The sequence below is a fragment of the Pseudopipra pipra genome, chromosome 15 (genome assembly GCF_036250125.1).
Source record: "Pseudopipra pipra isolate bDixPip1 chromosome 15, bDixPip1.hap1, whole genome shotgun sequence".
NCBI lineage: Eukaryota > Metazoa > Chordata > Aves > Passeriformes > Pipridae > Pseudopipra > Pseudopipra pipra.
In genome coordinates, this window is record NC_087563.1 from 12,661,893 (window position 1) to 12,678,906 (window position 17,014).

At 45.0% G+C, this 17,014-nt stretch overlaps 1 protein-coding gene across 2 annotated transcripts; it reads left to right on the forward strand.

The window, feature by feature from the left end:
• The first annotated feature begins 225 nt into the window (after positions 1 to 225).
• On the forward strand, positions 226 to 16,398 carry FAXDC2 (fatty acid hydroxylase domain containing 2). Of its 2 annotated transcripts, none has more exons than XM_064671971.1 (11): positions 226 to 421; positions 4,020 to 4,129; positions 6,291 to 6,355; positions 7,492 to 7,539; positions 10,280 to 10,371; positions 10,476 to 10,573; positions 11,255 to 11,376; positions 11,693 to 11,898; positions 12,810 to 12,915; positions 13,603 to 13,769; positions 14,789 to 16,398. In XM_064671971.1, the coding sequence occupies exons 4-11, from the start codon at positions 7,492 to 7,494 to the stop codon at positions 14,943 to 14,945; spliced, it is 996 nt and encodes a 331-aa protein (XP_064528041.1). In that variant the 5' UTR covers positions 226 to 421; positions 4,020 to 4,129; positions 6,291 to 6,355; the 3' UTR covers positions 14,946 to 16,398. The 2 variants fall into 2 exon arrangements, with proteins under 2 accessions (XP_064528041.1, XP_064528043.1); XM_064671973.1 differs by lacking the exon at positions 226 to 421 and adding an exon at positions 3,811 to 3,892.
• Positions 16,399 to 17,014: the final 616 nt, after the last annotated feature.

The following is a 17,014-nucleotide window of genomic DNA, read 5'->3' on the forward strand; positions in this document are numbered from 1 at the left end:
CGCGCGAGGTGAAGAACCCGGCGGCGCGCGCGGCGGGCCGGGGCGGGGCTGGGGGAGAGAGGAAACGTTACGGCGCGCGGCCGCGCCGCCCGCACTGCGCATGCGCAGAGCGCTGGGAGAGCAGTGTTTCTCTTCCCCGTCCCCCCCTGCGGTGCCGGGAATGGGCTCAACCGGGCTCTCAGCGCTGCGCGCGGCGGGCGCGTCCAAAGCCCGCGGGCGGGGGGAGGGGAGGGATGAGGGGTGAGGGAGCCGGGAGCCTCCGCTCCCGGAGGGAACAGGCGCCATCGCGCCCGGCGGGACCGGATGGGCTCCCAGCATGGGGAGCCCCAGCGCCCCGACCCCTCGGGATACGGGCTGCGCCGGGCCTTGGCTGAGCGTCCCCGGAAGGATCAGCGGCCGCCCCTCCCTCACCACAGGGGAGGTGAGGGGGTCCCCGGGTCGGGGCCAGGCCCGAGGGCGCGCAGGGTGGTGGAGCGGGATAAGGGTTCATTTTCCAAGGCCCAGAGTGCAAACCACCGCTGTCCCGGCACGTGTCGCCCCTACGGTGCAGTGCGTACCGAGCTCATTAGTTGAGGAAATTCTGCTGCTTCCTGCAGGAGCGTAGAAGTCTTACAAGTCCCTGCTACACCTGCAGACTTTTAGTCTGGCTTCTGCTGTTCCGGGAATGGAATTTCAATTAAGTTAGCAACAGAAGGTTCTACCTGGTGAAGCAGTATAAGCGAATTGCTTCTGGAACGCGGCCGCCAACACTGTTTTGCGGGCTGATGCTGATGGCAGAGAGGCAATTTACTTGGAAGCTTGTCTACTAATTAAGCTTGGATAGTATTTCCTTTAGATTGCCTGCCTTCTGGACAGGGTTGCATCTGTTATAAAATACATATGTGTGTGTGTGTATATATATATATATTTACATGCATTCTAGTACTGGGTGGGTTATCTGCCCACCATTTGGGAGTCTTTCTTCTCACTGAGTCTCAGCTACTTGCCCACCCATTTCGATCAAAGTATCTGGAAAACCGATTCATGGGGTCTTTCCCACTTCATAGTTCAGTGTCTCAGTTTTAATGTTCATGCCTCAGCAGAAATGTAACATTTAGAAGAGGGTTTTTGAGTGCTGCTCTCTGTCAAGTGACCTTGTTGCTGTCAACATCTCATGACATGCCATTATTTCATGTTATTTTGGGTCAAAGTTTATCTTCATAGATGATAGTTACCATTTTGCCTTAGCTCTGCAGTCTCTGGCATTGAGTATCTTATCTGTTACGCAATATGCTACAAGGGCAGAAAGTAATCACCTTTCTGCCCGTGGTCACTTGAGTTTGGGATTTCATGCTAGAAAACGTTGTTAGCAGGTGAATTCACCAGGTTGGATTACAGCACTCTGTGCATAGATCTTTTTTTTTAATCCCTAAAGAGTTCAGAGTTAAATACACATACATATTTTTCTTGCTCATAGACCCAGCACTCGAAGGTATGTTGAATCCAGGGGAAAAGGGAGGATGCATCTTCTCAGGACACTGTAAATATTTGTGCCTTGGTACTCTCACAAAAATGTGTTGCAGGCAATAATTGCCTGTGATAAATTACATTTGTAGTGTTTAAAAATTCCCATGTAAAAAAAGGCTGTTGAAGGATGTTTGCAAGCACTGGTGGGGAGTGCTGGTGACATATTTTGCTGATGGAGATCAGAATTTGTTTTTCCAAGCATGGCTGATTTTGATCATTGCTAATAAAGACAAAGAATAGCTGGAAAAGGCACCTTCCTCTTTAAAAAAGTCTCATGGGTTTTGTACTTGGAAGTAACCATGCTCCAGGTCCAGAAGTCCAAGGAGTCCTCACACCCTCTGGTTCTGTTAAGACCAGAGTACAAAAAACAGTTTGTGTGTGTAGAGCTCATTATAAAGTGGAATAAAGGGCTTTAGCTCAACATTTTCATGTTGGGCAGCTGGAGCTGCATGTCCTGGATCATGCCCTGTAGAAACAGTTGTTCCTTTCTTGTAGAGCTCAGTCACAGCACCACAAATGAGGAAAAAACTTACTTATGGAAACCCTAAAATTTTACATTTTTCTAACCCTTCTGTGGTTCCACAGATGCTTCCACCAGTGCAGTAGTAGGTGGTGGCCACGTCTGCCCTAGGAGATGGTTAGAAATCTGGTTCAGAACACAGGGAATTAGGGAGTAGGTGAGGCATGCCAAGGTCAGATTCCTCTTCAGTGTTAGAGGAACTATCAGAGTGGGCTCGTACAAGCCTGAGATGTACTTCAGAGGTTTTCTCCTGATATTCTTTTCAAACAGTGAAATAACCAGTGACTATTAAAAAAACTGTGGAGAGTGATCAAAGGTATTACGTCTCTAATCAAAAAGCTTTTCTGCTGAGAAGAAATCAGACTTCTTGCATTCCTCGGCATAGATTGCACCAGCCTTGGAGTGTCTGTGGTGGAGACACCAGTGCAGGGCACAGGGCAGCCAGCAGAGAAGCAGCTGATTAGTGACATGTGCTAGACACAAGTTGCAGCAGAAGGTAAATGACATTTACATCCCTATGATGTAACGTCATGAGCTGTCACATCCCTGATGTGCTGAGCTGTCTGTTCCTATGGGTATGAATATTTCAGAGATCACCCATGTTGGAATTGAGCAGTGGTTACAAAGGAACACTGAGGTCTTTGAAATTCACTGTTTTATCAGCTGCTTTTGGCTGTTGGATGGACAATCCTCCCACTGCAATCTCAAGTCCAAAGAAAGATGGGCTCAGGACATCATCCATGTGGCATCCCCCTCTTGAAATGCCCATTTCCACTTCCTCCTCTGCATGTGAGTACATAGTTTGAAGGAATCACATTCCTCCCTGTTGAGTCTGCTGTCTTTGATAAATAACAATTAGTAGCAGTAGCTAAGAATTACAAATTCCTACTATGGAGCAGTTGGAATTAGTCAAGAGAAAGTGTCAACAGCAACAGTAACACTGTTAAATTCTAGTCACGCTTGCAGCCCTCCACAGCTCCAGCTCTGCTGGTGTGAGAGGTTGCTTCACCTGAGAGTGGCCATACAAGGCTAACTGTGAGGCAGAGGTGATATTCCTTGTTTTTCCTCACGTGAAAAAATGAGTCTGGAAAGTTATGATAATAACACTCAGTTCTCAGAGCTTAGTTTGTAATAAGTCACTATATATTGGGTAAGTAACAGATTGGGGCCACATTTGCATAATAAAGACCAATACTACTGTAAATTACATCTTGCTCTCTGCAATACCATAATTACAGACTTTATGGTCTGTAAACATCATATTCAAAGACAACTAAGCCTGAGCACGTGCTAACCTATATGCATCTTCTTCCTCATGGAACCACTGCCTGTGACTGGTTGAGAACACTGTGTAACAACAGCGTTGGTGTAATTTATAGACCTAGTACAGCAGAATGAAAACTGGACTGCTGGTTTTTTGCCAGATTGCACAGTAACCCTTATTGCTTTTAACAAATACACCTTTGACCCATTCAGTTGTACTCACTCTAGCTATTTTGTGCTCAAAACATGAGTTGCTGAATTATAAAAACTACTTATCCTTAGGGCGTTGGTGGCTCTTTTATTCTCAGGTACTGTGATGAACTCTTGATGAAAAATTCTTACCTGCAGAGATGTATTGCACATGCTTAACTGAGTAACAGCACATAGGCACGGGGAACACTGCCAGCACTAACAGTGAGTGACATGGCACTGGCTTCACATGACTTGTCTGGGAGGGGACAGCCGGCTCTGCTTGGAAACACACCCCTGTTGCCTTTGCCTAAACCCTCATAAAGTTTCCACAGCAGTAGTGAAAGGTGAAGAGTTGAACTCTGGGCTCTGAATAGACACAAAGGACCTCTCCTAGGCTACCATCAGCAGGAGGTGAGCGAAGAATGGGCAGCCAGAGTTCAAGGGTGTAGTAGCTTGAAAAGATATGATAGAAACTTTGAGGAAGTCATTAAAAGGCAGTGCCGTGTGTCTGTGTGAAGTCCATTGTGAGCTTTTCTAGGAACGGGGGTTGCCCTCAGACCCGTGCAGGGCTTGGTAGGACATCAAACAACGTCTGGTCCTGTGTCTGTCCACAGAGCTTCATGGATATGCAACTGCTCAGGTGACCAGGTGAGTGGTCCTGTGTTTTTGTTTCTATATGTTCTGTACTTTCATGAATAGTTACAGCCTTTTTTCTCCCAGGAGCAGCTTTCCACTGTCTGTGCACTATAAAGGTTGATTCCAGGGAATTAAGGTCTACAACAGAAGGTTTAAGCAGGAAGGCAGAAGGAATACCGAGGTGGGCAGCCAGTCACTCAGCTGCACCTTCTGTGCAGGACTGTCTGGCTGCTGTCAGAAGGGTGCAGTGCAATGGGTACAGTGCAGGGGGAATGGCACCTGTGGTGCCTCATCTTGGGCACCAGAAATCTAAGGGGACAGCAGAGATGGGGCATAAATAATGATGCACATGTTAAAACAATTGTAAAAAATATGGCAGTTCTTTCCTTTTCAGATTATACTGAGCATTGTAAAACATGGCTTAGACAAACTAACCTATCCTGGTACCTGAAGTGGAAAATTTGCTGAAAACAGATCTGTGACTTAATGAACACTTGTTGGACAAATGAAGTTGTACATGGAAATAATAATTTAAAAAATGTATTAGAATTCTTTTTTGACTAGTGTATGTATCCCCTTTAATGCCAAGAGACTGACTGGAAAATCAATTACTCTTACTTTAAGGTTGAGAATTTGATCTGGATCAAATTTTGTGTTAACTAATTTGAAATAACTGAAAAGGAACTCTTTTTTTTCTTACACAGCTCTAGTTCTAGCTGATATTTGGAAATAGCTGCAGGCAGCTGAGAGCTTCAGTGGTTGATTCGGGGCTGTAAAACATGCCAACATGAGAGCAGTGCCAAGCAGTTGAATGGCTTTTTTGTTTGCTGAAACAGCCATGGTTACATGAATGGTTTTTTAATGTATTTGGTTTATCCTGAATCAGGAGAGACGTTACCCAACACTAAAAAGAGTAGGTAATTAGATGTTGGGGAAAACCTCATCCATCCAAATTTATCCTGGTTTAGTGTAAATAATGTAAAGTTTTATCCTGAAATGTGGCTTACTAGAGGTTGCATATTGCATTTTACACATTAATTAAGTGTTGCACATTACTGTTTTCAGCTCCCTGCTGGATGGTTGTAAAGATAGGGATGTGCACAGCCAAAGGGCAAATAAACAAGGCAAATTCTGAGGGGAAAAAAATCACAGTGAAGGTTGTCAAATGCTGGAACAGATTTCCTGGAGAAGCTGTGGAATCTCCCTCTCTGCAGACACTCAACTGTTGAAGGCTCTGAACAACCTGTTAAGAAAGCTGGAATATAACAAAGCCTCAAAAATAAATGGATTATTCAAGCCTGACATATTTTTGTTTTCTTGGAGGCAGTGGGCACACCTGCCCTAAGAGGACCTCTGTGACAAGATGGGCATATAATGCATGTTATGTAACAGATGTGATCAGAAGGTCTTGTAAAAACTATGATAAGATCAATTTAAATTTATCCTTGTGGCAAGGATTATTCATGCTGTTGTGTTCAGGCCAGCAGGTTATTTATGATTGTTTCTTACAGGTATTCTTCATCAACTATATTAGAGTCCAACTATATTTTATCAATAAAATTGTGGTTGGCAAACAACATATAAGAGGAGAAGAGAATTGGCCCTGGCAGCTCACAGAGTCCAGTAGTGAGGAGCTCTAGGTCTGGGGAAAGACAAGAAGCCCTGGACACTGTGAGCTCCCTAATGCATTCTCATTTTAAGCAATAGCACCTTAGGGCACTTCTCACACTACCTTTTTTGGCCAAGGGAGACAAAGTGAACTTGGGTTTGGGGTTTTTTTAAGACTGCTACCAAAAGTTGGCATTTCCCATAGGAGTACATCCAACCCTGGTATTGAAATAGGGGGTTGGGAGTTGAGCTCACAGTTTCCAGTTTCAAATCACTTTTTGCCTAGTTTTTCTTTTTTCCTTCTCAAAACTGTTTAACATTAGTTTCTTCCACTGAAGTGTGTGGTGGGCTGTTCTTGTCCTTTTCTGTCCAAGAGTAAGCAGGAAGAAGGTGTCTTAATTTTTCTATCTCATGCCCTTTAGCCTGCATACTAATATGTAATGTAGAGAAACAGAGCTGGAAACACCTGTAAATAAACAGAGTTATATTTGCAAGAACCCAGAAGGCTATAATTTCAAAGGTAAACTGTAACCTCCTGGCTAATAAGGGGACTTCTTTTTGGCAGTGTATTCCTCCTTTCTGAGTCGCTGCAAGAAGAGTACTCCTAAGAGGCTTCCCTCCATCATAAAGGTAATAGAATATCATCTTCCTAATGGGTAATTTTCCAAGTGTTTGTGCCTTAGACAGGTGCCTTTAAACCTCTCTGTGCTTTCCTTTGTACCTTAGGTAACATGTTTTGCCTGTGCTTGAATATTCTGCTGAGTATGAAAAGCAAAATGGATTAAATTCCACAGTCCTCAGTAATCTGGCTGTTGTATTATTAGAACTTGAGTGTTTGTTTTTAAAGATCATGTGAAACCAAGAAAACATTAAGGAATGTTTTGTTAACTTTTGCTAATTATATTTGATGATAAGAGCGTTGCAATATAAAAACAGCTACACAATAATCCCTAGGACAGCCAGAACATGGCCTGACATAGAGAACCCTTCATGGCTGTGGCCAGTGCTGAAGGCCCAGCAGCTACTTAAACCTTGGGTCTGATTTATTTTTGAAGTTTTTTTTAACAAAACGATTAACAAATGGTCAAGCCAGAGCCAGATGCAAGGGGATTTACTATGAGGTGGCCACATGTCCATTTAGGACTTTAACCCTCCAACTGACCATAGCAGGACTTGAAGCAAAGATGATTTTATCAGTTACCATGTTCTTAGGCTGTAATTTACAGTTTCTCTGCCACATGAGTGAAGGCTGTGTGGAGCTCTACTGTGTTAATCCTTTGTGGCACAAACTCACTTTGTTGTTTTAGGATTTTTCTTTTTCATTCCTGTTAGTTTAACTGCATGTTATGGAAGGAAACATCCCACATCATCATTTCCTCACAGTCTGAGAAGGGCTGGAGCAGCTGCTGGGTGCACTGTATTCCTGGATCAGATCAAGGGAGGCAGCTGTGCCACAACACATGTGTGCCACGAGCAAAAAGCTTTGGGTTTGGCTATCCTCCCGTATTTCTTTGTTACTCTTACATCCCTTTTAGTCTTCTGGGACACTTCTAACTCATCAGGAAATAAGGGCATTTTTCTTTAGAGCTCAGCTTTGCTCGATGGTCAACATGAAGGGTGGAGCAGGACAGGACAGGGCACACAGAGTAAATATTTTACACTTTTGCAACTGACTGGAAGTTGAGGGGATTTGCTGTTGCCAGCAGTGTGTTCTTTCACTCTCCAGCTGTCCAAGGTTCACTTACTTAGATCACCTTTTATTTCAGATGAAAAGAGACTCTGGATATTCCACCGTGGCTGAGCAGCAGAAGCAGGTAAAGGCTCAAGGTCATCTTTTAAGGGAAGAATTATCCAGGTGCTTTGGAAGGCTGGATGTGTTGAATCATCTTCTAAGAGAAGTGACAGACACATCCACGTTCTGATCACTTCAGTACAATTAGGAGCTCATCTCTTATCACTACAGCAGCATTTCCCCTGTGTTTTTCCCTTCCAGTGGACTGCAGCTACAGCAGCAAGTGAGGAAAGGCCTGTTATCTTTGTGTGGCAAGAACCCACAACACTCCCCCATAACCAGAAGCTGGACCACCTCACTGGGCCCAGACCCAGCTGATGTGCCCCAGTCTCTTCACCATGCCAGCAGCAACCCTGTTCTACTTAAGGAATTTGCCAACTTCTACAAGCCCTTTAAGGGCAAGAACTCAAGCAATCCATGAATTAGTTTGGAAACTACTGTGCTGGAGCTGTTGGCATGAAGAGAAACAGGGTGTTAAGTACTTGGACTTGATGAACAAGATTTTTTTTATATATATATGTAAACTTCTCTGCTTCTACAGCTCATGTAATTACATTGTGTGTGACTTGTTCATGTAATCACTTCATCACATGCAATAAAAGCACAGCCCCAAAACAAAACAGTTTCTAGCCAAAGGGCTTTTTAAATAGCTGAGGTTCTGAGCTTTACCTACTCTATCCTGTCTCAAGGCAAGACTTGCACCGTGTGTGGTGAGTACTAGGAGTTACTAATTTTTGAAACTTTTGAGTTCTTCAGCTGGAGGATGCTAAAGCATCTGAAATCTTATTTGGTCTAACTAAAAATTTTAACACTTGTAAGACATCAGAATTTTTGTTTGGTATGTTCTTTCTTCATCCCAGGAGAAAAAGCTCAAAGCTTTTTATAGCTTTTGTAACATTTTTTTTTAAAGAATCGGTGGGTGATGTTCCAGGGTCTAAAGATTAAGAAAGTCTTACTTCAGCATAACATGGAGGCAACTGGAAGTATGAAATTGCTAAGAGAGCAGATCTCCAGCCCAGGATCCAGCAGGCACTGTCTGAAGCTGGAGTTGAGACTTTTGCCAGCCTGGCCTTTGCAGTTCAGTACAGCCAGTGATAACACTGGCAGCTGATAGCATTGCTATAGCATTGTGAACCTGTAGGGTTCACAAACATCAAGCTGTAGGGCAAGAGTCCTGGCAATTAATTCCTCCCCAGTTGCTCACTTGATTAAAAAAAAAAAAAAGAAGGTGATAAGAGGAAATGTTTGTTTGTTTTAATAAGGAATATTTCAGTGCTAACAAGCAAAGTTCTGTCCTGGGACAGATAAATATTGCTGACAAGTCCTGGGTCACATTTAATGTTCTGTAGCTGTTACAGAATCTGAAAGCCACGTAAAGAGAATTTTTCTATATTGCATTACCCTAAACCACCTGCATTCAATGTTTCTCAGTGAGCTGCCTCTCTTGTTTGTCCTCTCTGACAGAAGACAAGCAGAACTGCAACTATGAATCATACTATTTCTACTCCAGTCTGTTTGTACAGCACAACACCACAGTTAAAAAACAGGAAGGACAGAGGAATGAAGAAGACAATAGCTGGTTATTATATAATATTATTTTAAAATTACATTGATTTTTTTAAAAACATCCTGCAGATAAATATAATTCATATTCACTCAGGAAAAACCAAACTAAGATTGCTGAACTCCAGAACCAATTCAAACTTGGGCCACTCTAAATGAGAGATCATTAATTACAAATTTGTCATATATTTGCTAAACATCTTGGGTTTGAATATTTGAATATTCAAATATTGAATGCTGCTTTTTGAATATACTTATTCCTAGAATCAAAAGGTCTCACTGGTAATTTTCTGAGTCTTGCAGTTGCTCTGTACAGTTAAAATCCTTACTGTGATAAGAAGTCCTGCTAACATTAGAGCTGCCCACAGGAATATTTCTTCAGAAGATAACATTTCTGTGGCTGAGAGCAGGGATTTATAGAACTTTGTACTTGTGAGAAGCTGAGTGTTTTAGCTCCCTGTCAATGTGCAGTTGTTTTATACAGATGGCACATGATACCTGCTGGCCAAGTTGTACTCTCAGCACTGGAGCTGAGTTGTACCTGTGATGGCCTAAAGGCACAGCAAAGTGAATTATGAAAGGAAAGGTGTTAAAGCTCTGTTATACTTGGGGAAAAAAGGCAAGTTTCTGGGCACGTGGGCAATGGGCTTCACAAAGGGTCTTCAAAACAAAAAGGAATGTTGAGAGGAGAGGTTCTGGATTAACTGGAGCTGTTAACCAGGTCATCTGAGCACAGCAGTTCTTGACTATTTTGGGTGGGAAAAAGCATGCTGTATCCTGGGAGGGAGAAAATACTGAAGGAGGGAGGTGCTGAAGTGGAGCACCACTCCTTACCCCCAGGTGTTCTTTTCCCACTGCTCCGAGTTATCCAGAAGCTCCTTGTATTATAGCCCTCCAGGTACTGAGCAGCATCCAAGTAAAAACAGAGAGGGAAAAATCAGTGGTCCTTTCTCTCCCTTTGGTTATTCCAGAGAAATTCCACATCAGTGACACGTCAGGTCTCTGTAAGCATGGCAGATGGATGGGTGTGTACTCCCCCCTCAATTACACACAATATCCCATAACAGCTTTGTTACTGTGTTCTTTAGAGTGTGTGTGAAACAAAACAGGCCATCACAGGACTGCCTTTACCATTGCAAATACCAAAAATGCCAGGGCAGGCCTCAGCAGCACGTGCTTTCTCTTTTTGCTTCTCACAGGAAGAGAAGCTCTGGGATGCCTTGAAGATCAGTGCCTACGCCTTCAGTACAGGCCTGCTCACGTTCACTGCCTTAGTGAACTCTGTTTCTTGGTAAGATTGTTCAAACAAAGTGGCTTGAGGGGAAACTTTTCTGTGAAAAGGGGGAAAAAGTGGATGACAAGAAGATGGGCAACCAAGAACTCTTATTTCCACAGGTTTATGCAGGATATAACTTTAGGCAATTTCTGGCAAACAACATGGCTGAAGTTCTACAACTTCTTTGAGGGAGATGAGTGGACAATCTTCCTCCTTGGTGAGTTTTAACAACACTCCTCTGTAGGAGAAATCATCCATGTGCTGTATGTAAAAGGGGTTCATGGACCTGCCAAACTCACTAATCCCACAGAAAAGCACTGGCTTGGAAGCCAGAGACAGCTGATGTTGTGCAGCTGTTCTGCCTTTGAATGGGGTCCCCTGTACAGATTAAAAATCTGATCTTTTTCTGCTGCTGAAATGGCTTCCCTGTGAAGATACTTTGCTCCTGTGAGAACTGAATGACTCAGCAGAACTGATTACTAAAAATTTAAGTACAATTAATGGATTTTACTCTTGCTCTAGTACCTGTAAAACTCTTCTCTGTGATTAACAGCTGGTGAACAGAACTTATAGGGACCTTGCAAGGTTCTAGGGATCAACTCAATGTTATACTACTTGTATTTAAAAGTAACCCAGAACAGAGAGGTCTTTTCTTAGCCTCAGATTTCTCAAGTTTCAACCTGTGAGACATTTGTCCTCTCTAACCTCCTCCCCATTCTTTAGATCTTACCTGGATGTCAAAACTTACCCATATTCCATTTTAAAGCATCTCAGGGCAGGTCTTGGCACGTCTGAGTCCCAGCAAAGTCCTCTGGATACTATGCCAGTGTATTTTGTTTCTGATTTATTCATAGCTCTCAATTCATTCACACATCTCTGCCCTCTCCTCACGCCACAGGGGCTGCATTGGTGCCTGCACTTGCTTTCTGGGGCTTCAATGGAATCCTTATGGTGGCTGATATAACAGGAAAGCCAACTTTCATTACTCGCTATCGCATTCAGCTGGGCAAGAATGATCCTGTAAGTACTTCCCACTCTGCCTCTTCTGCTGGCTAAACACTTCCTGCAGTCTCTTAGCCAGGAACGGGGAGAAGAACCTGTTATGCTTTTCTCTTGCAACCAGGTAGGATTCCAGGAGAATCAAGCCAAGTCTTGTATATCCACTGCAGAGAGGAAGGCAGATCCTATAATCAGGTTACTGATCAGATCTGGATTGACAGCTTGTTAAAAAGTTGGTCCCAAAATGAACTGCCTATAAATCTAAAAGCTTTTTATCCTTCCAACTAAAGCTGCATCACTTCTTACTTTGCCTCAAGTCCTGACTTCTCTTTTGCAGGTGGACACAAACAAGCTGTGCCAAGCCATCTACACAGCACTGGGTAATCAGTTCTTTGTCTCCTTGCCTATGCTTGTGGCCATGTTCCATGTCATGAAATGGTGGGGCAACACCTTCAGCAAGGAATTACCCACTTTCCAGTGGTTTCTTGTGGAGCTAAGCATCTTTATCATAATAGAGGAAATTCTCTTCTATTATACACACAGGTGAGCTGAGCACAGGAACAGGACTCTGATTCTCCTCCATGCCTTTAAGCTTATACTCATCTCCTACAACAGCAATAATCCTAGTCCCCCTCTTCCACCAGTCTAGTATTTATATGGGAAAACTTACAGGTCCTGAAATGCACCCTTACAACATGAGACTTTGGTGCTGCCACTACCTAGAGTAAGCAAAAATGGGTAAAATTACAAAGGTGGAACAGCTTAGAAGCTAAGGAAGAAACAAAACAGGCAGCTTTACACAAGAGCTGTGTTCTTTGAAAAGAGTGAGACTCAGTATCCTGAAAGAAAAAAAGTCCAAAAGGTCAGTGACTGATCTCCTGTTCCCTTGTACAACACCTATGAAACAGGGCCTGGCTCCCAACACTGCAGGATTTCTAGAGGACAAAGCTGGAACAAGGAGGACAAAAGCCTACAAAAGCCCATGCAGAAGTGAGCTCAGCACTCTCAGAAAAGTGTAGGTTTCCCTTTTAGACAAATGCACCAAAAAAATGTAAAATCTATTTCTTACAAAGGGCCCATGGAACCAAAAATTCTGACTCTAATAGTTGCCAGTTGGAAAAGTCAAAACAGTGAAAATACAGAGTCTTCCCCTAAGCAGTACTCCCATATTTGAGCAAATGAGTCATTCAGGGACATTGATTTATAGGATTTATGTGGACTAAGATTAACATCAGCCAGTGGACACATCAATTGAGTGAAGGCTCAGTACTACAGAGAGAGAGCATGGGAAGGCAGGAGTCCTACACTCTTATTCCCAGTTTAAATCCTTAAGTGAGAGGAGATATGAGCAAGTCCCCCACAGAAATTCTGTGTTCTATTATTCCATGTTCCTTTCTGCAGAGCTCAAAACCTGCCTTTCTCTGTTTTCTCCTTTCTCTGTTTGCTCTGCTTAGGCTTGTTCACCACCCAGTCCTGTATAGGCACATTCACAAGAAGCACCATGAGTGGACAGCCCCCGTCGGCGTGGTCTCCATTTATGCTCACCCTGTAGAACACATAGTAAGTGGATTCTCCCATAATCACCCTCCAGTTGCTGTGTGGAGCATGATTTCCATGGGATTAGGAGAAGTAGTAAGAGAAGAGAAGCAAATGTGATCAATGTTTGCAGGAGTGTCTCCCAGCGCTGCTCCAGCTGAGACTTCCCAGAAAACACATCCCACCTTGAAAAGATTCTACTTAGAAGTCCCATCTCCTGTTAACAGGAGTCCTGGGCCAGAGCACCAGCTCTGAGTCTCTCTGTATGTCACGGGCAGGACACAGTGAAGTGATGCAGATCATCACATCACTGTGTGTGTCCACAGGCCATACCCTTTTACAGTGAGGTTTCCCAAGAGCAGCCTCAGTGTTATTCCACAGTGAAGCTGAAATTCATACCTCAGACTCCAGGATGATTTACTGGAATCATGCTGCCCTCACATCCACGGTTTGGTCTCATGTCTAACTCCTACTACAAGCTTAGGGAGCTTGGGCTGTGACTGTGGTTTGCAGTTAGTAGAACTCTGTTAGTCCCATAATTATTTTTTGGATGATTATGTAACTTTATTAAGATGTTCACAGAGGCATCTTCCCTTTGTGCTGTTTGCACAAAACTAATGTCATGCATCACCCAGGTGACACAATTCAGCTCCTAGAGGAGGGTCTGCTTGGTTGTGGAGCATTACTGAGGTGGTTTGTTCTCCTTTCCAGCTCTCCAACACGCTGCCTGTCATAACTGGCCCGATGGTCATGGGGTCTCACATTGTTTCAATCTCAGTGTGGTTCTCCCTTGCTCTCGTAACAACAAGCATTTCACACTGTGGATACCACCTGCCCTTCCTGCCATCTCCAGAGTTCCACGACTTCCACCACCTCAAGTATGTCTGGGCACTGCTCAGCTTCCCCTTCCCCTCCTGCCGGCACTCTGGCACCGCTGGTGGGCAGAGCTCCTTTCCAAGGGTCAAGTGGGTTTGCACGACTCATGTACAGGCAGAGCAGCTCTCCAGTTCACCTGCTGAATGCTGCCAGTTCTTACAGCAGTTAGACAGACCAGGATTTCAAGGGACTCCAGCCCTGTCAAAGACAGTTCTCTGCAAGGCTCTTCCTAGAAGTTTAGAGGACACTGCATGTGATGTAAAGACAGAGCAAGGGCAGGTCACACAGGTGAAGGGAACATGCAGGAAGCTTGTCTGTTCCTTTCCCATACACTGGGATTAGAAACACTAATCAGATAACACCTTGCCCAGACAATCACAACCCTTCCTGGCAGATTCCCAGCCTCCTCCTATTCTGGAGAGAGCAGTTGCAGCAGGTTGTTCGGGGACACATACCTGAGCAGTGGAAGAATTGTTCCCATCTCCCAGATGTGTACCAGATTCAGACACTTCTCCAAGTCTGCCTCTCCTACAGATCCAGCCCATGGGACAGTTCACTCACCACCCAAATGTTGGGCAGCACCACAAACATGGTGCCAGTTCTTATCTGTTGTTTCCTCTGAATCTCAGCTCCTGTCAGGACACAGATGATTGCAGATCCAAGATGCTCTCTGGACAGGACAGCTGTGCCAGTATCCCAGTGCTGGAAGCACAGCCACTCTGTATCCCATGGCAGTTGAGTCTTGGGAGCACATGGAATGGTAATACAAGTGTCCAGCTGCTCCCACAGCTCAGCTGCCCAGGAGAGTTGTGGCTTCTGCTCAGTGCCACCATTTCTGGGTAACAAAGGCACCAAAGAGGGAAGCTGCACGTTTCACCCAGGTTTCAACAGAGCTGCCAGGGAGACTGGTGCAGGGACAGAAATCACAGACAGGTTACAGGGCTCCCAAAGGAATGGAAATACGAAAGGTGAGGTAACCTCAGTAGCTTTCTAGCGATGTTTATCTTCATTTGGTTCTCAGGTTCAACCAGTGCTATGGAGTCCTGGGAGTGCTGGATTATCTGCATGGCACAGACAGAGTGTTCAGACAAACCAAAGCCTTCGAGAGACACAAGGTCCTCCTCGGCCTCACACCACTCTCCGAAAGCATCCCCGAGGCACCCAAGAGGGCCGAGTGAACCAGCCCAGCAGCTCTTGTGACCAGCAGTGAGAGACAATGATTTATGCCAAATAGTATTTTAACTGGGAAACAGGTTATTGTTCACACATAACGAGACCCGAAACTGAAGTCAAACATGCTGCTGGAAATGACTGCACATTTACTGCAAAAAACTCTTGCTCTAGAAATCTATTTTTAAGCAAAATGTAGTGGTTTGCTTCTTAATTACTTGCACTGTCCCTTGGTTCCAGCTGCCTGTGCATGAGCCAGGTGTGTTCTGGACCACGTGGGAGTGGGGGAGTTTTCATTAAGAATTACTGAGGTTTTGGCACCAGTTTCCACAGGCCTCTCTCAGCAGCACTGACTCTATAGAAACACCAGCAAGGTCACTGTAATTGCATGTGATAGTATTAAAACCACTATTTTTCTGAGACTCAGAGCACCTGGGATAGTAGATGCAATCCCATGGAAAAATCAGTGGTGCCACAGCTTTAGAAACTCTCCCCTGCCCATGCAGCAGAGACCTGGCTCCCCCTGAGCAATCTCTCCCTGGGAGAGGTCAGTCCCACTCTGAATTAGGGCTGTCACGGCCTCATGGCTGCTCCACAGACCAGTGGCAAACAAAAGTGAGTTTCCCCTCATGGGACAGGGAAGGAGCTGGGAGTTGATGTGCTACATGCCATCACCTCCTCCTGCTGAGCCTCATCTCACTCCAAGATACAACCAAAATTCCACAATGATAAATTACGGAAAGAGTCTCCAAGGAAAGCCAAGTCCCTGCTGTCCTGAGCTGTGTGGAGATCAGTGAAACACTGTAAGAAAGAACTCAGCATAGCAGCCCTCAGAGCTTTATGCACATCCCCAAGTACCTACAGACCCATTGAGACATACTGTGAATTTTCTCAAATCTTTTTAAGTTCCAGTCTTGCCTGGGGGTCTGGGACAAAAACAACACATCTCCCCCCAGTGCTAGAGCAGTCCCCCGAGGAGGGGACACGCAGGGCTGACCTGTGCTGCACTCAGCTGTGGTCAGCCCAGCTCTACCTGTGGAAGTCAACTTGCTTCCCCAGCCCTCCTCTGGTCCCTGCAGCCACACAGGGATGAACCTGGCCCACTCATCAGCTCCCAGCTCCCTGGGGAGGGCAAGTCAGAACAGAAAACCCAGGCTGCGATGTCTTTTGAAGTTTTTATTTTTATACATTTTTTTTTGTATTAAAAAGGAAAAAGCATAATTACCACAAATTACAAAGGACTAAAGCATTACTAGAATAATGAATCACATCAGCCTAGAAAGCAGATAATCTGAATAATATTAATGTTATAATACAAGCTCTCATTCAAGTATTTTACATTTTTCTCTTTTCCGTTTATACGTGATGATGATCCTAGCACATGGGTCAAAGATTATGTACTATCAACAGAGATGGATCATGTACAGCCGGCCGTATTAACAAGATTTTCCTCCCAAGTGATACATGGTCTGTGATGAGTCATTTTAAGTTTGTCTCTACGATAAATGCAGCTGAAGAAGGTTGCACACACTTTCTAGTTTTGGGAAACAGAAGGCTGAGGTTGGACACATGGGGTTTGAGAAGGGCCAGCACATCAAACCATCACCCCTTTAGCTCCAGGCGAGAGAGCAGAGGGCTGCACTCACTGGGGTGCAGCTCAGCAGGGGTTTCTGAGCCACAGATCCAAAGGTTTTCAACCCCAGCGGGACCAGGACAGGCTGGGAGGGGAGGAGGGGGAGCGGGGCTGCACCAGGAAGGCTTGAAGGGACCAAGTGGTGCCAAGCACCCCCTCCCACGAGGGGCACCACGGGCACAAGCCCCCCTGGTGCAGGGCTGGCACCTGGGGAGCAAGCAGGGACAGCACGGGGGGCCAGGGGGACCCCGGCACACCCTGCAGGGCCTGCTGGCACCCAGGGCACTCCCCGCTCCTCTGGAGCTTCCCACCAAGGGGATGTGCTTGTCACAGATACATCGGTCCTATGTTCAAGTGTCTGCAGAAAGTGAAACTGTAAACTACGCCTGGAAATGCTGCCCTCCAGCCGCCTGCTCCATGCCACCGAGAGGAACATCTGTTAAA